This window comes from Giraffa tippelskirchi, chromosome 3 (assembly GCF_054371585.1).
Source record: "Giraffa tippelskirchi isolate mGirTip1 chromosome 3, T2T-mGirTip1v1.2.pri, whole genome shotgun sequence".
NCBI classification, from domain to species: Eukaryota; Metazoa; Chordata; class Mammalia; order Artiodactyla; family Giraffidae; genus Giraffa; species Giraffa tippelskirchi.
Genome location: NC_137277.1, coordinates 67,202,882 through 67,227,031, shown reverse-complemented (window position 1 = coordinate 67,227,031; position 24,150 = coordinate 67,202,882). Strand labels below are relative to the sequence as shown.

The 24,150-nt window shown below is 57.5% G+C and overlaps 1 protein-coding gene across 1 annotated transcript in view; it reads right to left on the bottom strand.

Moving 5' to 3' along the window:
* Positions 1 to 14,769, bottom strand: part of HS6ST1 (heparan sulfate 6-O-sulfotransferase 1) — a 39,422-nt gene extending 24,653 nt beyond the window's left edge. The window contains exons 1-2 of the mRNA XM_081575814.1: positions 14,639 to 14,769; positions 13,950 to 14,516 (exon numbers count right to left, since the gene is read on the bottom strand). Of these exons, the coding sequence (XP_081431940.1) occupies positions 13,950 to 14,476 (527 nt within the window). The 5' untranslated portion in view covers positions 14,477 to 14,516; positions 14,639 to 14,769. The remainder of the gene's footprint in view (positions 1 to 13,949; positions 14,517 to 14,638) is intronic.
* Positions 14,770 to 24,150: the final 9,381 nt, after the last annotated feature.

Here is a 24,150-nt window from a genome sequence, read left to right as displayed (position 1 = left end):
ACTTTTACAACAAGAGTGAATTTTCCATGAGCACACTATTTCCTTAATGACCCGGCCTGTTCTGAGGGGGCAGGGATGAAGGGGTGGCCCAGCCATGGAGTGGAAAAACCAGTCAGCTCTTAAACACAGCTAGCGGGAAGGAATCACACGGGAGGAAGTGTCTCAAAGTGTCAACGGCTTGGAAGGAAAGAGGAATTCTTGCTCCAGGGCGTTTCTGAGTCACCACTGGCCCTGCAGCACAGCTGCTGCCAGGCGTTCATGAGGCGGTGTGACCATCAATGGCTGGGGCGGCCACCTGAGTGTTCGAGTGTCCTGCACAGCCTGTGGTCAGTCCTGGGAGGCCCCCAGCCCCTCACCCTGCCCTCTCCCTGGGGAGGCGTGCGTGTCCCTGAGGAATTCCAGTCCCAGCCTGAGGTCGCTGCTCCGTGAGGTAGAGCAGACATCACAAAAAAGGCCTCCGAACTAGAGCAGGGGCCATGCCATGCTCCCTACAGCTGCGCCCGTCGGCGCTTACCCTGCAAGTGTGCAGGGTGGGTGTGGGGCAGGGAGCCGGGTGCAGACCCAGCAGGCATCAGCCCAGGAGCTGCCAGGTGTGTGCACAGGACGGAGGTGGAGGTGCTGGTTGTGACCTCAGGAACACTAGTGTGCAGGTTCAAGACTGTGGCCCTGCCAAGCAGAGCCCGGCCCCCACGGCGTCCACCAGCACCTGCGGAAACTGCAGTGCTGTATGCCCTTGGGACTCGGTTGCCCTGCGTCTCCCCAGCCAGACCCACTGAGGTTCCAGTTGGGCCTGAGAGTGGAGGTGGGGCAGAGTGCCAGCCCCTCCACGTGCACACCATCCTCTCCCTGGATAAAGTCGATTCCCAGTCAATCAGAAAAGACTCCCGCCTGGCCCCTCACTGTACACAGTGTGGCCGCAGTGCAGAGGCCTCCCCAGAGAAGGAGGCCCTGTCCGGGCCCCATGACACCCAGGCAATTCCTGAGCTATGATACGTATTGATGTTTTAGGGAGAAAAACGGAAAGTAGATATTAAAAAAACTAGTTTTCAGGTCTAGCACAAAATTTCAGGTCTGCAGGCCATCACCCTGGGCTCTGTGCTAACACACTGACCCTCTGAAGGGCAGTTCCTCTGGAAATGCTCTGCTCATGTGCTGGACTGGTTCCACACAGCAGTTCTGCAGGAGGCCCACTGGGCCGACAGCAGTGCCATCCCTGCCTGCCACCCCACCTCTGGCCCACGGTGGGGGCTGTGCTCAGCCAGCTCCCCCTCCCCGCCCAGCAGCTCTGTGACTGCCCCTCCATGCCCAGCACCACCTCAGGCTGCCTCTGGCCTGACCAGCAGAGGGACAAGTGGCCAAAGACAGCAGGGCTCCGGCTGGGGGAGGGCAACAGGCGCTGACACACCACCCCGGCTCTGCCATGTGGGGTGCAGCCTGTGCCCTGTCTGATGCCCACTGGGCCCCCTTTTGATCCAGTGATTGGGGTTGGGGGCCCACTTCTGCTCTGGGGCAGCCCTCCCACCCTCCACCATCCCGTTGCCTGTCTCTGACCCACTTGTCTGAAATGTGACCACATTTGACTTGATAAAAACAGTATTTTCCACTGGGCACTCTGCCAGCCAAGCTTCCAGGAAAGCAAAGGACAGACCTCTCCTTACAGGCCTGCACTTCCTAACTGAGGGATGGTCTGAAAGCAGGACATGGCAGGCCTTGAACTTCTACAGGGTTCAGACCGTGGGCCAACGAGCAGCCTTCTGTCTGGGCTTGTCTGAGTGGAGCACACTGCCTGGACCTGCCTGTCTGCCGACCTGCTTGCTAAGGGGATGGGGGGGGTGGCTGTGCCCCAGCTGTGGTCTCTCCTTCGGGACAGAGGCTGGGGGGCCATAGCAACTGGGGGAAGAGGACTCCAGAGTGGCGAGGCTGCGGTGCCCCAGGCAGGTGGGCACTGTGCTCCCATGCTGTATACTTGCCCAGCAGGGCCCCCCCTCACAGATGACATCAGAAACCCCCAAACCCCTGGAGCCCATCTGTTCTGCTTGCCCTGGTTCCACCTGCCTCCATTCTCTCCTCTGGGGAGCAACACATCAGCCCTCATGGCTCAGCTGCTTCCAGTGGGCAGGTACTCGCACAGCTGGGACAGAGGAGGGGGTCAAAAGTCACCAGGGGTCTCCCCCCAGGACCCTGTACCATCTTGGGCTGCTGAGAAAGCCCACCCTCAAAGCAGCCACGTCTCCCTCCATGACAGGCAGGCAATGTGGTGAGTCTGAGCCCTATATGCCTGGGTGATGCCTGGCTCTCCTCTCTTGGGGGATGCCCCCCTCTCCCTGCCACTGGGGAGAGGTTAAGAGGAAACCCTGGGGCCACAGGCCAAGTATGAGTCCCAGCCCTGTGATGTGTGACGGTGGGTGATGAGTCCTTTAGGCTCTTGGTACCTTGGTTTCCGCATCAGCAAGGTGAGGGCCCTAATGGTAAGGTGGGAGTGAGGCAGGCCTGCTGCCCAGGCTGCCTGTTGTCACAGCCACTCTTTGTCCCCAGACTGCGTCCTCTGGGTGCAGACATCTGCTCGCCCCGCTCCCAGCACGAGCACAGCACCCTGTATAAGCGGGGCACACAGGGAACGGGGATTTCCCCAGCCCCTGCCTCCCCAACCACTGTCTGGCTGGAGGACTTCCTCCTGCTGAGTAGGATCCCCAAGGATCCTACTTCACCCAGGACTTGGAGGAAACTCTCACTGCTTCGAGATAGTGAGACAGCCGACCCCACCTCCTGTAGCAGTGATGCAAACACAAAACCTCCATGTGTACAGGTCCTCGTTTTCCAAGGACACCAATGCTCCAGGGAGGTAAATATTTATATGTGAGCCTTTCAAGCTTGTAATGCCAAGGGAAGATGCTCGCCCACTGCCCACGGGCCGCAAATGCCTGCTGTGCTTGTTCTCAGGGCCCTGTGAGCCCTGCCGTGGCTGGAGCTAACTCTTAGATGAATGGCCTGGGAGGTGGTCCAGGCGGTGGCCAAGTTGGGGGTTGCATGCCAAGGCTGCCCTGCCCCAAGTGCCTTTCCAGGAGGATATGGGAAGCTCTGTTCTAGAGAAGGCTCATACAGGGGTTAAGTCCTGGGGTGTGGCTGCTGCAGATGGGGGGAACAGGCATCCAGTTGGAGGTATAGTAGGCTGGGGGGGTGCTGAAGTCAGTCTTCTGGGAAAGCCCTGCCCAGATTCCCATCAGGAGGGGAAGGGAGGCGCCATGACTTCAGAGCACTGGACTCCAGCTCTGGTTTTGGCTGCAGGATCCTTCTTCTAGCCTATTCTCACTGGGCCCTCACAAACCAGAGCTGATGGGTGTGAGATATGGCAGAAGACCGCCTGTGTAACGGCTTTCTGTGCTTCTGCAGCTGCTGCTCTGGGTGCTGCTGAGGACGGACTCAGATAAGGGTCCTGGGGCCTCCCTGCTGCAGGGAGGATGGCTGCTCAGCTAGCCACCTGTCTGGCCACTCACCCTTCCGGGCCTCTGGCTGGGTCCCCACCTCACAGGGGTCCCAGAAGAGTTCCGAGGTCAGCAGGTACTTGCCCCTCCCTCTCCTGCAGGTGTACCTGAGGCCATCGTCATGAGGACAAGGACATGTCTGGTCCACTGGGCCCCTCCTAGTCCAGGCACCAGTAAACCAAATGCCCAGATCCACAGGCAGTGGCAGGATGGTCAGGAGGAGATGCCTGGCAAGCACAGCACGCACAGAACTTCATACCAGGACACACAAAGGGGACAGGGCATCTCTCGGGGAGATACAGCCCAAAGATGTGAGTAGGTGAGCAGCCGGATGGAACCTCCGCGGCCAGTAAGCACACAAGAGGATGCCCATCTTGCCTGTCACGGGAAAAGAAATGTGTGCTAAGACCACAGTGGACCATCTCACTGGTTTGGCAGAAATGGCAACACCTCACACGCCAAATGGTGGGGACCTCAGGCATGGTTGCGGTAGGGAGTGGGGTGGGGTGTCAATGGAGCCCGTCGGGAGAGCGCTGGCCTGTCCAGCAGAGCCAAGGATGGACCGCCTTCCCTTGCTTCATTCCTGGGGACACGGAGTGGGGGGAAGTCTGGTCACTGTCTGGTCTGTGAAACACGCCTCCCATCTACTCTTGGAACAAAGCAAAAGGAAAAGGATGTGTCTAGACAAAGCCAGGAGTCAATGAACTACATATGTGCGTCATGGAGCCACACAGATAAATCTCACCAACAAGGCGGAGTGAAGGGAGCAAGGGGCAGAAGGTGGAGCACAGTCTGACACAGGCTCTAGAAAGCATGTAACACCCACCGGTGCCGCGTGCTGCCCACAGGACTGTGTCCACAGTGAGTGAACGTGTGAGAGAGGGCACGGGTAAACCACGACGCAGACAGCAGTGTGGCGGAAGGGCAGACGCGGGGGCGCGGCTCACAGTGGTCACCACGGGAACACGAGCCTGCCGCTCCATTCCTGTTGGTGTCCGTGGTGAGTGACTGCAGTCCGGGGCCAGAGCAGACAGGGGGCCCGGGAGGGGGATGGACCCCCACACCCCTAGGTTCCTGTGGGGGAGGGGGGAGCAGGGCAGGACCGGGGGGCTACCTGGCCTCTCTGCCCCTCCCTGCCCTCACCACTGAGCTCTTCCTGGCTGGGTCCCTAGGGTTTTCAGGGGGGCAGGCAGGAAAGTTGCTGCCAACACAGACCAGACCCCAGGACTAATCTGCACTGTCCCCATAGGTCATGATTACAGGCAGGCGGAGGCTCTCTGGCGATCCAGGGAGCAAACAAACCCTTTTGTTAAGTTGGCACAGGCAGGAAGGTCCCCAATACCACAGCCTGGGTGAGCAGGAGACCCCTATGGCAGAAGCACAGCACACCCCAGGTCATCATGTTAGAAGGCCACTGATGCCTGTGGACATCCCAGATAACCACCTAGACCTGAGCAGCTGGCCCCTAAGCTGACCAACTCAGAATGGGAACAGGAGTCAAGTTTCTGGTCAGTTCTGAAGGGCTCTTTCTTGTCCCCAGAGAGAAGGGATATGCTATAGCCTCTTGTAAAAAATATCAGAGTCCCCAGCAATAGGCACAGTTCGAAGTTCTTACCTATGAGGCAGGCACCGTCAGCAGACCCATGTTACAGATGGGAAAATCAAGGCACAAAAGTCACAGAGTTGGCAGGTGACAGAACTGGGAATTCAACCTAGCTGCTGTGGCTCCAAGCCTGGGCCCCCAGCCTTGCTCTGTCGCCACCCCTGGTATGGAGCTGGAATTCCCTGGTGGAGGCAGGGCCTGGCCACCTGCTGCTCCTGCTCCCCCACTGGTGGGCGGCCCAGGGATGACCTCTGTCCTTCCTTGTCCTGGAGGGCAGAGATAAGCTGATGGAGCTGATAACCTGCTGGGGAACAGCACACTCCACTGAATCCTCCATGGCTCCACTAGGCGGGTCAAGAAAATGATGCTCAGAGCTGCATGAGGATCCAGGTGGGGAGAGGGGCCAGATCTGGAGCCCAGACTGGTCTGACTTAGGTAGTGTCCACCTGGTGTGCTGGGGCCAGCACAGACTTCTGTGGAGGGGCCTGGTCTGCAGAGAGGCTGGGGTTCCAGCTCCTGCCTGTGACCAATGGGCAGTGTGAATCTCCCACACCACTGACTCGCTTCAACTCTACAGCTTCATAAACAATTAATTCCAGAGTTTTTATTTTTTTATTTACAATTAACACATTTCCAGGCAATTACTGTTTTGCTCTGATCCCCTGCCCCTGGCCCCCTGGGGCTTTTTAAAGTTCCCCACATAAAAGAGGCTACTGAGTTGCTCACAGGTGAGTCTCACAGACAGCCAGACGCGCCCATGGTGCCCAGGCCCACCCCTCTTCCAAACTCATGCTGTGGGAAGCCGCTGACAGCCCCCTGCACAAATGAGGGCCTGGACCTTGCTCCTGGGCACTGAGGCTTGCATTCATCCCTGGACTGAAGAATTCTATGGGGTTACCAGTGGCCGTGGCTTCAACAGGACACACGCAATCTGGGGCTGGAGGGCCAGGGGTCATGGGCTACAGGCTCCTGGCTCCTCTACAGACTCAAATGATAAGCTCCCCATCCCCATTTTAGAGATGGGGAAACTGAGCCTCAGAGGGTTGTTTCTCTGTGCCCACGAGACCCACCAGCTCCAGGCACAAGGTTAGAGAGGATCCTGGGGCTCCTCTGTCCTCCTCTGGGTCCCAGTCTGGGCTGTTGGGGCCTGGAGCTACAGGCTGGGCTTCCTGAAAGGAACCCAAGGGCTGAGTCCCCACATACCTCAGGCCCTGGAGCCTGAGCCCCAGGGCACACAGACAGGGTGGCCTTGCAGAACTTGGGGTGTGTCAGTCCCTGCAGGTAGCCCTGGTGAGCCGAGGCTCCAGACCCTGGGTAGCTGGCTGAGTGACTAAACAGGCCAACAACCGGGGTGAGGGCAGGGCCTCCAAATGGTCCAGCTGTCCTGGGGGAACCTCGAGAGAGACGTACATGGGCAGCACTGCAGGAAAGGCCGCTGGCCAGCTGGGAAGCTGCGTGGCCTCAGCAAAGCTCCCAGCACCCAGAGCTAGCTGGGAGCCTGGCTGGGGGCTGTTGATGGTGGTGGGAGAGCAGGGCTGCCCTGGATAGTTCCCATCAAGGAAAACAGGCCCCAGGTCCACACTGAGGCTGGGACAGGACATGTGTGGTCCCCAGGGGCTGAATGCCTCCTCCCTGGGCCCACCTGCTGACCCTGACATCCTCCAATGGTGCCCACCTAGATGGGTGGGGAGGGGCAGCCCGGGAGCAGCTGGTTAGCTCTCTGTGGTGTGGGTACGTTCACACAACACTTTTCCAAAACAACAGGTCTTGTAAGCTGGGGACTTGGGACAATGCCACACCAGGAAGGGGACACTTTACCAGGGAGGAACAGAGAGTTCGGGCCGCGTATCCCATAGCCAGACATGACGGGGCCCTTCTCCACGCACACCACCTCCCCGTCCCCAGTGCTCTCTTTTGTTACCATCTGCTCCTATGACTGCCTGTGGGTCTCAGACCATACGAGTAACCTTGGTTCTAGAGCACTGCTTTGGTCTGTACTCCTAGTGATCCTTCTGCAAAACCCCGTGCAGAGGTGCCTCCTCTAAACCCCTCAGATACTGCAGGTCACACCTCCTGCTGTCACTACTCACATTCCTATTTTTGTGATCAGGAGAAATTTTTTTCTGTTATGTAGAGAAAAGGTCCAAACACCACCCCTCCTCCCACCAAAAAATAAGACAAATCAAACTGACAGCAAAAATGTAACAGCAAGAGAAAGAGCGAACTGAGTTCTGGAAGATAAGAGTCTTGAGAGACGGAAACCCTGCAAACGTGCCTTCTACCTGTGAGCGCTGGCCAGTGAGGCCAAAGGACAGGCCCCCAAAGAGGAGAGTGGGTGACCATGAGATGGATCTTTGCGCTGCAAATCCCCACCAGGGAGACCACACTGTCAGGAGGGCCCACAGCCCTTCCTGTCCTGTCCACCCCACAGGCCAGCTGAATCAGGTCCTGGCCTGAATCCCACGGCCCTTCCAGCAGGGCTGGGGTGGGGCTGGCAGCTGCAGGCCCAGGACCACCCAAGGAGGACCTGGTTGCCCAGGAGAGGTGGTGGAGCGCCGGCTTCACCAGGCTGGGAGCCCCTGCGCTGTGCCTGGTCTCAGCTGCCAGCAGTGCCGATGCCCCCAACAGATCCTCCTGCGCTGCCCGCCAGAGACAGGGGGATGTGGCCTGATTTCCACCTTGCTACTACACAAGTCAAGGCTGCCAGATGTCCGCTGATAAACTGACAGCCCAGATCTGCACAGTGAACTGCCCGTGTCCGCCCGGGGTCTGGGGAGCCCACGCCTTCTGCCTGGGTGGGCTGCCCGACAGCGGGCAGTGGTTCTCAATGCAGTCAGTCTTTCTGGGTGGGGGCACCATGGGAGGGGGGTGCACAGGGCACACAGGCCTCAGGACAGACAGACACTGGGACACCAGCTCCCTATTCTGGGTCTTGACTTCCTTGTGGGGAATATGGGGACAACTGCTATGCACTTGCTTTGTGGGAGTGGGGGAGCTAAACAAGACGACCCCCCCTCCTCTGTCCCAAGTACCCACTGAGCACTCAGGGGAAAAGAGCCAATGTCTCATCTGTACCCATTCGTCTGCTGACCCTGGCTTCCCAGACTTGGGCCCTCATGGCCCATCACCCTCCCCTTCAGCCCTACGTGGCAGAGAGCTGCACCCTTGCTCTGGGCAGGGGTGAAATGCAGACATCTGTGATCGTACGGACAGGCATTTGGGGTGGTTAGGCACACTGTGTCCACACCCTCCACCTCCAAAGTGATGCACTGCCCTCAAGGGTACACTCGTCAGGCAGGACTTCTCAATAAAAACCAGGTAGTTTAGTCATTTAAGAAAGTCAACTCTTTAAACCCAGAACATATTTAATACCAACGAGATGGGCACTCAAATACCCATTCGTGGCTACAAGGTATAGACTTTCTGAGAAGTAATTTAACACATATGTTGAGAGCATTTAAACATTCGCACCATTCAACTCAGAAATTCCACTCCTAGGAAATTCCAAAGGAAATCAGGGCTATGCATGATATTTTATTTTATGGACAGGGGTGTCCACTGCGGCATTACTTATGGGAGCCAGAAATGGGAAATCTGCGCACTCAGCACCAGAGGAGAACCAACCATGGTGCACCCAGAGGTGAGTCACCTGCAGCCAATAAATCACTAAGTTTTTAATGACACAGAATAATGCCTACAGACAATTCACACTATGGTTTTAATTATAATAAAAACAATAGGTATGCATAGAGAATGCGCTTCCCAGGTGGCTCAGTGGTAAAGAATCAGCCTGACAAGCAGGAGACCGCGGCTATAGTCCCTGGGTTGGACAGATACCCTGGAGAAGTGCATGGCAACTTGCTCCAGTATTCTTGCCCGGAATATCACACAGGCAGAGGAGCCTGGCAAGCTATAGTCCATGGGGTCGCAAAGAGTCAGACATGACAGCACACACACATGTATAGATAACACTTATTTTCCTTTTTTATACTTTCCTCCTAATCGTCTACCATGCTGCTGCTGCTGCTGCTAAGTCGCTTCAGTCGTGTCCGACTCTGTGCGACCCCATAGACGGCAGCCCACCAGGCTCCTCCGTCCCTGGGATTCTCCAGGCAAGAACACTGGAGTGGGTTGCCATTTCCTTAAACAGGGGATTTTCCTGACATAGGCATCGAACCCGGGTCTCCTGCATTGCAGGCAGACTTTTTACTGTCTGAGCCAGCAGGGAAGCTAAGGAGGATGAGACCAGGCCCCAGCTGATGGCCTGCCACTCTCCAAGGGCAACAGCAAACTTCTCAGCCCTGCCACTGAGAAAGAAGCCCTGGCTCCACAAAGACCAGGGGCTTCACCAGTCCCTGGGCCCCAGGGCTGTGCCCACTGGGAAGGTTCTCTGACCTGGGGGGCAAATGAGCCCCCACCCTCTGTGTCCAGCCCACTCTGCACTGCTCAGGGCTTTCCAAGGGAAGTAGCTGGGAGAACAGAGAACCCTGGTCCTACCTGCCCTATGGCGCTGCAGTGACAATAGGAGTTGTAGAGCCTGATAACTTCGCAAGCTGGGCACGATTTAAAATGATTGCCAGAAAGTCATTTAAAAGTTTGTCTTACACGTTTGCTTGAAAAGAAGAGGTTTCTTTTTTTCAAGGAAAATCTAGCTCTGAATTTCTTGACCTTAGATTCCTTTTGTCTCAACCCAAGACCTGTCTGGGCGATTCCCTCAGGTGGCCGGGCCCTGGTCACCAGTCCCTGTCCCATGCTCTGGGTGACCTCTGCTGCCCTGCAGGCAAATGCAGATTTTGTCTTTTGACTGCACTAAAACTATGATGGTGAAGGCAAGCTGCGAACTGTCAGGGCCACAGAAACGCTCCAAGCTAGCCTGTTTGGGGCCACGGAGGTTCTCTGGGAACAGCAGTGTACTCAAGGCTGACTCCTTGAACCTGACTCACCAGAGAACACACAGGGGAAGGGCAGGCTGAGGGCAGCTCCCAGAGAGGCTGCAGGACCAGGCGGCGAACTTTCTTCTTGTCACATTGGGCAGCACCGATTTGGCCTCTGGCCAGTGCCAAAATGCCATGGACATGCCAGGATGGCAGATGGAGAGCGGCCAAGGGCACCTAAGGCAACAACGGCGCAGCCAGGGAAGGCTTCTTGGAGGAAGGGGCAACAGAACTGAGGCTCAAGGGGGAGGCGGAGCCAGCAGAACAGTGGCAGGGAGGAGGGTGTGCTGGACAGAGGGTGGCACAGATTCAGCTGCCGGCACCTGCAGATTTCTGAAACCAGAGAGGACTTTGGGACAGTGGAGGGAGTGTGAGCGGCCAGAGCAAGGCTGCAGTTCTACACTGAGACGCCTCCTTCCTGCCCAGAAGCACAGCCCCTGCGGGGGAGCACTAAGGATGGTGGGGGCTCAACCAGGGGCTCCCGGTGGGGGGGTCCTACTGCAGAGAGGACCCCATGAAGGTGGCCCAGGAGCCACACTTGGGTCCCAAATGCCCTCTGTGGCTCCAAATGAAACCTACCCAATTTTAGGGACATGTCCAGGGCAACTCAGGCGAGATCCTGACCGTGTCGCCTCTTCCATCTCCTTTGGAAGAAGAACTGGGGTCATTCTGGCCCTTAGGAGCACCATCCTGACTCTACAAGGTGACATGGGAGCAAGGGGTGCTGAGACGCCCTAACTGAGGTGGGCCTTGGCAGCACTTAGCCACCAGCCTGCTGCCATGGACAGCCCCGTATCTCTGAGGCCAGTCCTCCCTGGGGGCCTTACAAACAGTCCTGGCAGATGCTAGCAGGTGTGGCAGTTCCCACCGTGGACACAAGACCAAAGACGGAGCTGCCAATGCTTTGTACCCACACCTGTTCCTCTCTGCCAAGTCAGGAAGCACTCACAGATGCTGGAAGTGCCAAACCATATTCCAGCAAAGCGCTGGAAACCCATCCATCTCCATTTGTCATCTCGACGCATGCCCAGCTCAGAGGCACCTAGACTGATGCCGTGTGGCAACAAGGCGCGGGAGCCGTGAAAACCCTCACTTCCTTGCACCACAGCCCCAAAGCACTGCAGACATTGGCACCAGGAACTGGGAGAAGCTCGGGGGAGAGATTCTAGAAGCACACCTCACAGCGATGAGACATTTGGCCACCCTCCTCCCTGCCCCTAAACCACCCCCCCCACCCCCCGGCCCAGTGCAAAGTGCTTGGCTCTAGGGACTAGAGAGGAGGTAAAAAGGGCTCTTGCCCAGGGCCAGACCCCAAAGTGCCCTGTGACTCCTCAGTTCACCAGTCAGGTGGTCATTTCAAGCACAGGGCTGTTGGGAGGGCAGGGAGGAGGGCAAGGGTGACAGCTGAGACTCCTGAAACCAGGCACCCCTTGAAGGCTGGGCACTGCCACCGCCCTTCTGAGTGCCGGGTCCCTTGGCAGATGAGGGAGCCGCACCCTGACCCCCTAGTACTCTGGCCCAGCCCCAGACTGGGGGAGCACACAGGCTTGTAAACACGCAAAGCAGAGATTTCCCTGGCTTCTCCAGGAAGCTTGTTAAGAAAGCCATCTACCTAGCGCCCAGACCAGAACTGAAGGGAGAGGTGGGAGAGAGTGACAGAGAATGCCGGCAAGGCTCTGTCACCTGCCTGGAGGCACAGCCCACTCCTAGAGCGGACAGCAGAGGGCGGGCCTCGCCAGGACCCTGGAAACCCCTCCTCCACGGCCGGCCGGAAGCTGCTGAGCTCAGCAACTTCCCAGTGTGGCGGGCAGCAGGCCAACCGTGCATGGAGTCTTCCATTCCTGCTCCTCGCGTCCACCTAGAGGAGGGGGCGCCAGGCATCCCTCCCTCCTGCAGCACCTGGAGACTCTAGTTGGCTTCCCCACTTCCCCCACTCCTGTCTGTGGGGGTGGCTGGGCCTGTTGCTCTGGTGGACAGGCTCTGGAAAAGAGAGACCAGGGGCCCTTCACCCTGATGACCCAAAGAGAAAATCAGCCTCAGAAGATGGGGCTGTGGGAAAGCGTCCTGGTGGCAAACTAGGGCCGAGGGATACGTCTGCTGGGCAAGCTCAACTCAAGCCTCTCGACAGTGCCCAAAGGGAGGCCTGCACACTCTCCCTCCAGGGCTCTCCCTAGCTAATTCCCTCTGGCAGATGGGACCCTTCTGACTCCCACCCCCCACTGCTATAGGCAGAGAGGTGCCTGTGTGTGTGTTAATCGCTCAGTCATGTCCGACTCTTTGCGACCTCATGGAATACAGCCCACCAGGCTCCTCTGTCCATGGAATTGTCCAGGCAAGAACACTGGAGTGAGTAGCCATTCCCTTCTCCAGGGTGAGAGGTGCCTACCCAGGCCTATATGGGCTGCTCAGTGTCCAGTTCTGGGGGCCTATGGTCCTTAACAGAAGGATGGATGGGCAGGTAGCTGCAAGCCCCTGTGCTCAGCTCAATCTAGCACAGAGTGGCTGGACCCTGGGTAGCAGAGGTAAGGAGGGTAAGGAGGTGGTACAAGGCCAGAAAAGCGCACCTTTACAGATCAGACCAAGTGCTGGGCAGGCATCAGTGCTTTAAGGACCCCAGATAGGCTGACTGGTAACTGACGTAGCCTTAAATGACCCAGCAGGACACTTCTCAAGCTGAGAGCTGCTGTTGGTGTGGGGACAGCCAAGGGAAAGTGGGAAGACCCCTTCTCTTCTCCCTTCCTCTGACAGTCTAGGAAACACTACAGGAGAAGGACTAAGAGTCCAGCAGGGAATCCAGAGCTGGCCAGATACCAAACCTTCATCTTCCAAACACACCCAAGACCTTGCACCTTCGACCCAGGAATGCTGACAAACAGCTACCCAGGTTGCACAGCTCCGGAAGCCCAGCCTTCCCATGAACACAGTCTTAAGGCAAATATGGAACATAAACAAAAGGCAGGCAAGAATATCTCCCTTCTGGCCCTTCCCGGTCTAAACGTCCTAGGGAGAAGGCCCCACAGGGCACCAACACAAACCTGAGAAAAAGAGACCCAACTTTAACCCTTGAAAACCCTGCACCGTGGGGGAGGGAGGGTGTTTCTGGCTAAAAAGTCCTTCCCATGAAAGCGGTCCCTGCGACACGTCAGCCCTGTGTCCCCAATCTCTCAGGGAAGGTGTCTGGGTGCCCGGGTGCCTCCAGCCAGCTCAGCTCCCCTCAGCCTGCCCTTGGCCTGCTTCTGCTCCTCTTTCAGAGCGAGTTTGCCCCAAGTTAGGGCCCAACTCGCAGGGGCGGGGCGGGCAGCACTGCTTCCTCCCCGCCCCCAGCCCCAGGTGACACTCGGGCCTTTGTTCTACCTGCACACTTGGGCACGGCAGAGCCAACCCCCTTCCCTGGCAGCTCCTCCCCAGCCCTCTCAAGGCAGGCTGGCGGGCCGGGGGGCCCCCCGCAGGTGTAGGGGGAAAGGCCCCTCACTTCTCTCACTTTCGATTTGGGCGCGAGAGCCGCGAGGGGAAGCCAGGTGGGCTACACGCGCACACAAACCCGTTATCCCGCCCGACGACACAGGCCAGCCCGGACCCAGAGCTAAGGCATGACAGGTGCCAGCCCGTGGGCAGGGGGCGGTGACTCCGGGAAGCCCAGACGCCGCGCGGCCCGGCGGGTGGTGGGAAAAAGTCAAGAGGTGCCGAGCACGAGGGGAAAGGGGGCATTCGAGCGCAGGGACCACAGCGAGCCGCCGCAGACGGACTGCGGGCTCGGCGCCCCGAGGTAAGGAGGCGGTCCAGAAGGCTGCAGCAAGTGGCAGCCCCGAGAGGACAGGAGTGGAGGGCGGGGAGCAAAGGGCGGGCCCAGGACCGCCCGGCGGGGGCCTGGCCCGGGGGAGCGGCCGCGAGCCGGCACCCCGCCGTCCCGGCCCGTCGGTGGACGCTCACCTGGGCGTGCGCAGCGCGGCAGGGTCGCGGCGGTCCAGCACGCCGGGCACGCAGTTCGTGAGCTCCGTCCAGTCGGCGTGCAGCCCACAGCTCCAGCCCGTAGAGAAACGGGAGAAAAGCCAGGTCTCGCGGCGGTTGGGCCGGTAGCAGGTGCACTTTTTCTGGCCTGGCCGGCAGTCGCAAGGCACCTCTAGGCGCACGTTCTGCACGAGGTGGCGGCCAAAGGTGGTGCCGCCCGTTTTCTGGATGTGCAGGAAGACGATCACGTCGTCGCCCTTCATGTCGAAGTGCAGCGAGCGCTCCAGCTCGCGCACCGGGAAGTAGTACTTCTTCTCGTAGTGCGGGTCGGGCGTGGGGAAGAGATCCAGGTCGTCGGGCGGCGCGCGGCCGCCGGGCGCGCCCAGGCTCAAGCCCGGGCCCGCGTACTGGTACAGGATGAGCATGAAGCAAGCTGAGCCCGCCACCACCAGCACGAACTTGCTGGCGCGCTCAACCATGGTCCTGCCGCCGGCGCGCCGCCGCCGCATGTGTCACCATCGCCAGCGGCCCGGGCGCGGGGCGCGGGGCCTGGAGGGCGGGGGGCGCGGGCGCAGCTGCTCTGCCGCCGCCCGCGCTCCGGCCCGGCCCGGCTACTCGGCGCCCAGGCCGCCCTTCGCGGCGCGCGCCCCGGCCCTTCGCGGCGCCATGGCTGCTCTCCGCCCGGACCCCGCCCTCTGGCCCGACCCCGGCTGGGCTCCGGCCCTGCCCCAGCTCGCGCCCCCTGCGGCCCCCAGCCGGCCACCACTCTCCGCTCCGCGCCTCGGCGAGAACGCTCTGCGCCGCCCAGCGCGCCGCCGCGTCTCCGCAGTCCGCCGCCGCCCCGCCCAGGCCCGCCCCCGGCCCGCCCCCGCCGCGCCTCTTGCCGTCGCCGCCCGAGTTGATCCTCGGCCCCGCGCCCAGATACCCGGGGCTTCAGGCGGGCCAGACCCGGCGCTCGGTCGCGGGTCTCTGGCCTTATCGAGGCCCCTCCGAGGCGGGTAGCGAACACTGGGAACTGGTCGATGTCCGCAGAGGCGTGAGGAGCGACTGGAGAAACGTGTAGCGGGACGCAGATGGCCCTTCTGGAGTGGGGTGGGGGGCTCGCGGCGACGGGTTCCTTTGGGGACTGGGTCCCCTTCCCGCTTCACGGGAGGGAAAGCCTTGACTTTGCAAGCCGGGCGCTCTGAAGTTGCAAAGGCGAGGGGTCGGGAGGTGGATGGACTTGGTGGAATCGGGGGGGGGGGGCGGCGGGGCGGGGCGCGGGTCGCGAAGGAAAAAGGGAAGATTGGGGGCGGGGAGCCTGGGGTCCACGATCGCAGTCGACCTTCCTCCTCTATCCCCGGCACCCTGGCTTTGAGACCTTGGCCCGGAGCCCCTCGCGCAGAGATGCTGAAGTGTCCGCGGAAGACTTCGAGACAGCCTTATGCAGTCTCGTTCTTTAGCCGACGTGCGTTTTTTCCTCCTAGTTTAATTATAATCTCAATGAGAAAGTTATAAAAAGTTGAGACACTATTTAAAATTGTGAGCGTCCACAAACACACTTCAACTTCTGGCTTTGGCACATGGGTCAGAGGGTCTGGCGACCCTGGGCCTTTCCTGGCCGTGGTGGTGCCCCACTGCCCCGGCGGGCCTCTCTGCCGGTTAGCCCAGCCTGCCCCACGGCTTCCAGCTTGGGCCCTGAGCCACCCACCCTGCGCTTGCCCCGGAACCACACAGCCTGGTCCTGACTGGGCTCAGACGCTCTGGCGTCTCCATGGAACAGGAAGTGGGCCAGGTTGTGAAATGACCTGCTGAGAATCTCCGCCCTGTCTCGCTGAGGGCGGGCGCTAGTGTTTGTACTCAGGTCCAGTGGTCTCAGAGCGATCCCGGCTGTCAGGCCTGGGTTCAAATGTGCACATCAACCTCTGCCAGGGCCTTCCCTGGTCTCTGTGATGTGGGTCCTGAAGAGGGTTTGTGAGGGTTTATTGTGTCAATCATATTTCAACTAAATAGTTGAAAATGTTAATATATAAAATCACACCAGAAATCCTTTCTGGAAGCAAACCCAGAGAACTGGAAAACCAACCACCGACACCCCCAAATCCGACTAAGAGGGGAGCATGCTATTTTCAGAAGGGCTGAAGGCACATCTACTCTGATGCAGCACCCTGGATATAATACAGGGTGACTTAGGGCCCACTGGGAGTGTGGTGGGGTGGCCAGTCCCCAATGTGATCCAGGGCCTCAAAATCCCTGCCCCCTCTATAGCTACTTTAAAACTATCCGGTCCAGGAGCCCTGTGGGTGGCCTGGTCAGACTTCTCCAGTGATGATTCATTCTTGCCAGGAGTGGAGGCTGGCACAGTGGTGAACCTGGAGCCACCTGCCTGTCTGCAGTCAGGTGACCCCGTTTTTGCCTGAGGTCTGAGGAGTCTTCCTGCATGATGCTGGAGGCAGCAGTCCAGACCTGGAGGGCAGAGCTGCCCTGGGTCAACCCGATGGTGTCCTTCCCCAGATGCCAACACTCTGTCATGTGGTGAACAGTAATTAAGGCTGCTCTTTATCCAGAACTACTGGGTCCCAATCACTGTAGATGTGTCATTTCTGATCCCATCGGCAGGTCTGCAGAGAAGACCGTGACACGCATTTTACAGAAGAGAAAACTGAGGCCCAGGAGGTGGAGGTGTCGGCCAGGAGCACCTGGGTGGCTGGGGGTCTCCTCTTCCTGACCCATGAGAGCAGGGTGAACAAAACCCAAGCAAAACCTCCCCCTCAGGCACCCCGTACCCTCAGCCCTGGGTGTCTAGGCCCCCCGTGGAGACCCCAGGTATCCCCCAGGCCTGGCTGAGCTCCTTTCTTGTGAAGTCAGCAGAGCTGGGATTCTGATCCTGGCCTGTCTGGCCCTTCCTCACCCTTACACTCCACTCAGCTTCTGAGGTCAGGGGCCAAGGCTGGAGTGGAGCGCAGAGAGAGGTCCGGAAGGATCACTCCTCAGCTCCTCGTGATGATCTCTGCTGCCACATGGGAATGTGGTCCAGAATGTTCACAAGAAACCTGGACTGTTACCGAAAGGCCACCCAAACCATCTGTGCTTGGCCTGTGGCCTCATCTTGTGACAATCTGATTGTTCCAATGGAGAAACTGAGGCCCAGAGAGGGTAGAGAGTCTCAGTACAGGGTCCCCAGTGGGTAGTTGCCCTGCCCAGAGCTGCCTGACCCACGGATTAGCAGCTCCTCCAGGGAAGCTGGGGGCCTCCCTGGTGGCTCAGAGGTAAAGAATCTGCCTGCCAAGCAGGAGACATGGGTTTGATCCCTGGGTCAGGAAGATCCTCTAGAGAAGGAAATGGCAGCCCACTACAGTATTCTTGCCTGGGAAATCCCATGGACAGAGGAGCCTGGCGAGCTACAGTGCATGGAGTCACAAAGAGTCAGACATGACTTAGTGACTAAACAACAACAAAGCTGTTTAATCCAGCTTTGTTTCTGCTGGAATGGTCATAGGGAATCCCATATTTAGCTTAGAAGCCCTTTCTCCATAGTAATTCTCTTAGAGGGGAAGAAACTCTTCCTAGATGGCCATAGGATTTTACTCAGTTATCCTCTTTAAGTGCTGCACACGCATTATGAGGTCCCATGGCTGTAGGTGAGTTTCTCCATCTCAGAGTTGAGTCAGGAGAGCCATGAATGGAGACAAGTTGCTTCAGTGACCCAGTGGACCTTCGGGAAGGGATGGACTCCAGACTTCCCCTCTCCCCAGCTTAAGCCTCATCAACCTTCACTGTCATCCCCTGACAAACTGGCAGAAACAGGCACACCAGAGGGCAACGTGCGTTTCATGTGAGGTCGCAGCATCACCAGGTGCCTGGCACTCAGTGGATCCTCCTCACCCACTGTTTCCTTTGTCTCCCCACTTGATCGTCTTGGTAGCCAAGATTCCCCATAGTTCTAAGATCAGGTATGAGTATAAGGAGAGCTAATAGTTTGCTGGAGGTAGCGCCCAGCCTTGAGTATTTTCAGAGTTCAGGAAAAAGCAGTCGCTGCCCTCCCCGTCCGTGACCTTCTTTGTCCTCTGAATATTCACTTCATAAAGTCTTTAATGTATGATTTCTGGCTTAATGTTGAAGAAAGAGGAAAGAACATGGTTAATGGTAGGATGTGATGATCAAATAAAAACAAGTCACTGTAAGTCTGCTTTGGGAAAGTGCAAGAAGTGAGAAGATTCAGGCTTTAGGAATAAAATGTAATTTTCTTTGAGCCTAAAATAGCCTTAAGAACCCAAACTCAAGCTTTCCCTCCCTCACTGCCGTGCGTCCTCAGAGTCTGAGAACCAGGAGATCAATCTACGGCGCCTCTCTCTCACGGGCTTGTAGTTCCACCGAAGGGCGCGTGGGGGCAGCACCACTGCCGCGCGCCCGCCTGCCCGCCGTGTGCCCAGCATTGACATTGCGGGACTGGGGGATTTTCCACACTTGATTCCCTCCTTCTCTTTCGGCCGGTCGCCTATTGTTTCTGAGGCGGGTGGAGGAAGGCAACCCGCCTCTGTCCTCAGACCCTTCTCCGGGGATGGCCTCGCTTCCCACGGAGGGGAGGAGAGAGACAGGGGTTTCTCTGGGGACAAACTTTTAAAGCCGACCCTGGATCGCGGTGGAATCGGCGTGGCTGCGCTTGACCCCACCTGGGGGGACGCGAGAGGCCTGTCCTGACCCCAGTGGGACCTGGGTGGTGGGGGCGCCAGGGGGCTGGCTGAGCTGGGCGACTCACGGCCGCTCTGGTTTAACCAGCGTTTCCCCTCTATGGAGGCCTCTCTCTGCAGGGGTCCTCACTCTTGCTTCATCTGTGCCTCCAGTCTTGGCGCCATCTACCCTCTCCCCCGATCTGGGAGTCCACCTGCCTGTCTAAGGTCTCCTCCTCCGGGAGCCTTCTCCCCTGCCCCTTACACCGCAGGGCTGTCCCCTTGTCCAGGGCTGGCTTGCACTGCAGGCTCTGCGCAGTGCCCCCTTCCTTTTACCCCAACCCAGGGTTATGGGCTGAAGGGCAGTCCCCACCTCTACCTGAACTTTGGAAGCCTTGGGGCCTGTCAGATCTGGGGGAGGGGCGCACGAGAGCCGCGCTCTCTCTCTGCGCGTCCTGAGTGCTCAGTGGCCAGTGTCTGGAGGGCAGAGCAGAGCCTGACAAGCAGGACTCTGCAAATGCCATTCTGAGATGAAAATGAGTTAGTCCACATCCTCTCCGTGCCGCTGAAAGCTGGAGTTTGTGAAGTAGCTGTGGCCCAGGGGAAGATAGGTGTGAGTGACTCTTCTGAAGCTCCTGCCGGGGTCAGGGCTGCTGACAGCTCACGCCTGGGAGCTTGGCTGGCTCCTCTACCTGGTCCCTGCTGTGTGGAGGGGACTGATGGGGGGGTCTGGGGGAGGCAGGGACCCACCTGGCCTGAGACCCATTTCTGAGTCTCCCTCCCCACCTGGACCACAGGACAGCTGTGAGGCCCACCCTCATCCCAGGTGGTCCCTTCCTCCACCTGCCTCAGGTTGTTGACAGGGCAGTGCCTGAACCAGTCAGGGTCAGGTCCAGCCAGCTTGGTGAGGTGTGGATGGGCATCATGTTATCCTGAGGGCATTGTCCCCTTTCTTCTATGTGGAAACTTCTCATAAAGGGACACACCTTTGGAAATTCCGGGGCGAAGGAAGGGTGACGTGAGAAGTGTCTGTTGGTGTGTCCAGCTCCAAATGGGACCTCATTCCAGATTCATATTATTTTTCTCTTCCCAGAAGGGGCCCTGGCCTAGCTAGTGTCGGGGGAGCTGCCTGGAAGGGCAGTGAATATCCCCTGGGGGGACAGCGGCCCTTTTGAGGGCAACATGGAACAGATGGGGGTGAACCCCCAGGACCATGGCGCTTGGGCCAGGGCACGGGGTGGTGAGGGAGGGTCTGTCCAGGGCCCAGCTGCCTCACAAAGCTGGGGGGTTTGTGGTCAGCACCCTCCACTCCATGCGAGGCTCTCAACCAGCTCGTGTCTCTCTGTCTCCAGCTCAGCTTGTCACCCCTCACGTAGTGTATGCCCCTCCACCGACTTCTCTGGGGGCCTCATGGGGGTGTGTTTCCCACTTGTGCCTCAGCTGTCCTTCTTGCCAGATAACGGCCTGCTCCTCCTGTCTCTGCCTGACTCTTTTTTTTTTTTTTTTTAACAGATTCTTCTGTTACTTTGGGCTGTTATTTAAGATTCACCCTCCTGATAGATTCAGGTTGGTGTGACATTTGGTTGATTTTTCTAATGGCAGCTTCTCTCCCTGACAGGCCCAGGGCCGTTAAGGGGCCTTGACCTGGGGTGGGAACATAGCAGTGGGGATGCTGGCACCTTTATGGAGAGGGCAGGGTGGCAGAGAGGGTCCCTGGGCTGCTGCTAGTGTGGGCTGCCTGTCCCAGTGGCCTCCAGGAGGGGGCTGGCCTGTCCTGGAGACTGGACCCTGGGAGGCATGGCCCCTCTGTTCCCCAGAGCCAGCAGCTGTGACCTGACTGGCCACGGTGCCTGCTCCCTGCTCTGTAGTGACCACCTGTCTCTCCAGATGGGAATGTTCTTCCATTCATTTTTCTCTTCCCTTCTTTAACCCCTTCCTCTACAGAGGAGTGTTTTGTGACCCAGGCCTAACTGGGCCCTGGCCGAGGGGTTCTGAGCAGCTAGTAGGCAACACCCCTCTGGGCACCACAAGAGGGATGAGGGTGCTCTTCCTGGCCACAGCATCAACTTCAGTTCTGTGGCTGCTGGGGGCAGGAGTGACGTTGTGGGTGGGGTGAACTGGGATACCCGCCTGGCTGAGGCCTGGGCTGTGGACAAGGTGGTCAGGAGAGGGGTCTGCTGCTGGCTCAAGCAGGCAGCAGAGCCTGGCAAGCACAGCACAGAGCCGCTGGCCCCGGGTGGTCAGCCTGCTTCTGTGCCCAGAACCAGCCCGACCAGCCTCTCAGGCAGCTTCTCATGGAATCCGTCAGCACCCACAGCAACTTTTCAGGCAAGTCTGGTTGTTGCCCCCATCTCTACAGATGAGGAAAGTGAGACTCTGGGAGGCCAGGCCAAGGCCACAAGGCCAGCTAGAGGAGGAGGCAGGCAGGGAACAGAGGGCTTTCTCTGCAAGGCAGGGAGAGGCTGTGCGTCAGATGAGGAGGCCCGGGGAAGGGGGCAGCCTGCACACCCTGGCTGCCCTGGGGCTGGGTAAGAGCCTCCTTGTGGGACTTTTGGCTTTTGGGTGACCAAGGCTTGGGACACTCCTTCCCTCCTCAGGCTGGTCCCTTGAGGCCCCCCTGGGCTGGGATCCCAAGGAGGAGGGTCTCCACCTCTGCCATATAAAAACAGTGGGGCTTCTAGGAATCAGAGTGCTATGTTCACTTCCCAGCTCTGTCCAACCAGCTATGTGACCCAGGGCAGGTTTCCTAACCTCTCTGAGCCTAGATTACTTCATAGGATTGTCATTAAGGAATAAGTGAACTAACATACATTAAGGGCTAAAGATCCCGGTAAACACTCCATTAAATACTGACCACCAGCTCCTCTCACATGCTGGCTTCCTCTGGACATTATCTTATTCAGTTCTCTCAGCTGCCCTATGGGCATCATTGTACCATGGCAGAGAGCGTCCCATCACAGATGGGAAAGTTGAGGCTGAACCAGTGTAAGCGCTTGGCCAAGGTTGCACTGTTCCCTTCCTGGTGAGAACTGTGGCTAAGGGTCCTGTCACTTTCCCAATTCTGGGCAGCCAGTCCTGGGAGAATTCAAGAACTTGGTTCTGGGTTGGGGTCCAGCCTTCCCCTCCCCCTGGGATGACCCAGCTCTCCCTGGCTTGGCAGGGTTTGGGACTTCCATGTTCCTACCCTGGGACTCCACTGACTGTGCCTCTAGTCTCTTGTTTCCCTCACACAGCCTCCATCGCTTCCTCATGGGAATAAGATGTTTTGAATATGTTAATACACCCATCTCATTTGCATCCTGTGGTCCTGACATCTCTCTCTTTTGCTGGAGGCATCCTCTTGCCTTGGGCAGTGTGGGCAGGAGGAATCTTCAGCTTCAGAATCCAAAGTGAGGCTTTCTGACTTTGCACCTGGCCAGTTGGCTTCATAGAGGAGAAAATGGCAACCCACTCCAGTATTCTTGGCCAGGAAATCCCAAGCACAGAGAGGCCTGGCTGGCTACCATCCTTGGGGTTGCAAAAGAGTAGGACACGACTTAGTGACTAAACAACAAACAAGTTGGCTTAAAAGGCAAACTTCACTGAGAGACACAGATGTTCTAAACCTTTTATCTTTAACATTTCAAGGTGAAAGGAGGTGTTTGTGAATACTGAGGTGTCTATGTGAGGGGCCAAGTTGCTTCAGAGCTGCTTGGTGGGGTAGTCTGCTCTGCAAGGCAGCCCGTGCCAACAGGGGCAGGCCCCCAGTGGGGTAGAATTTGTTCTCCCAAGGAGCCTTTGGTTTCTCTGTGGCTGAGATGGGGCCCAGAGGCTTCTGGTGCCCCTTCTAGGGTTATATAACTTGACTGTGTCCCAGAGCAGGGTAGCTTCCTGTGGGCCAAATGGGGCCAGGCTGTTTTGGTGACAGACAGGTCTGGGGCTGCAGCAAGGCCCATGACCATGCATGCGGGGTGCTCCACCAGCCTTCCGTTGGAGGACAATGGCCAGATCCACCCCAGCAGCTAGCCCACTTCCTGTGCATCTCATGTGCTCTCTTGCTCTGGGCCCTCCTAGACTCCTAAGAATTCAGAATTCTGAAAGAATTTACTTGACCCATGCCACGTAGAGATCAGGTTGTCCAAAGGGAGGGTTTGAGGGTCACAGTATGGTGAGAGACACAATTTGAATGACTTATGGAATTTGCTTTTAATATGCTGGAATATGCTTCTGTGGAGAGGGGGTGCCTATGAAACACGGTGGGTGTGGGCTGCTCTCTGTAGATGTTGCTAACTGATGAGCAGGTGCAAGTTCATTATACCATGCTCTCTACTTCCGTGTGAATTTCTACTTTTCAAAAACAAAAGCTAAAAATTAAAATAAAGACTTAACAATGATTGGATCAGACTAGAATGACCGGATGGGGCTAAATCAGGTGTTCTCTATTGTTACCCTGGCATGGGGCTGTCAAGCAGATTGGAGAAGATGGAGAAATCAAAAGCAATGCTTCATCCTCTGGTCTGGACCTGTTTCTTCCTACTGCTTCCTGCTAAGTACAGCTACAAACCCTGGAAAAGCACCGGAAACCACCTAAGGGAGATTCCGGAAGGTGGAAGGGGAGGGTAAGCTAGTGTGAGACCCCAGGACTGGAGGACAGCACAGGGGCAGGGCTGCATACAGACCCCATGTGATAGAGGAAGGGACCTGGGCTTGGTATTTCCTGCCCCAAGATTGGGAACATAGGAGCCTGGATGGGCTCATCCCGCCCCCAGAAGACTGGTGGTGCGGCTGAAATCACAGGTGAGCCAGGCAGCACCAGGAGGAGAGTTGGCAGGGAGGTCCCTGATGGTGAGTGGCCAGGTGAGATGCTCTCCTTTCCTGCTGGGCCTCAGCTCCCAGCTCCTCCCAGTCCTCCGCACCAGCCCCTAGTAAGGGAGAGCTCCACCCGCACACAAGACCCCGCCCTGGGGAAACCCCACCTGCCTGTCCAGCATCAGCAGGAACCAACGGGCGCTCCAGCAGCATGGGGTTTAACAGACCAAACTAGTCCCCTAAGTCTCTGAAAAGTAGATTCTTATTGGAAACCCAGGCCATAAAGGTAGACCAGAACCTCTAGGCTAAATCTAAATTGGTGACTGCTGTGGTGAAATGTAGGATCATATAGTTGCCAAACATAATAAGGGAAATGTCAAGAATATCATAAAAGTCAGGCATCATACAATGAATCAGGAAAATCACAACTTGAATATGAAAAAAAAAATCAAAGCCAACTCAGGATCAGATGTTGGAATTATCTGGCAAGGATTTTAAGGCAGTAACCGTAAGAATGCTTCAACAAGCAATTACCAAATTCTCTTGAAGCAAGTGAAAAAAATAGAAAATCTCAGCAAAGAAATCAGTTATAAAAGCTATACCTGGAAAGTACAATTACAGAAATTTTTTAAAAAGTCCACTGGTTGGGTCAATAGTATAGTTTGATGACAGAGGTTAGGAAATCAGTGAATGTGAGGACAGAACAATAGAATTCATCCAATCTGAGCAAAAGAGGGAAAATAGAC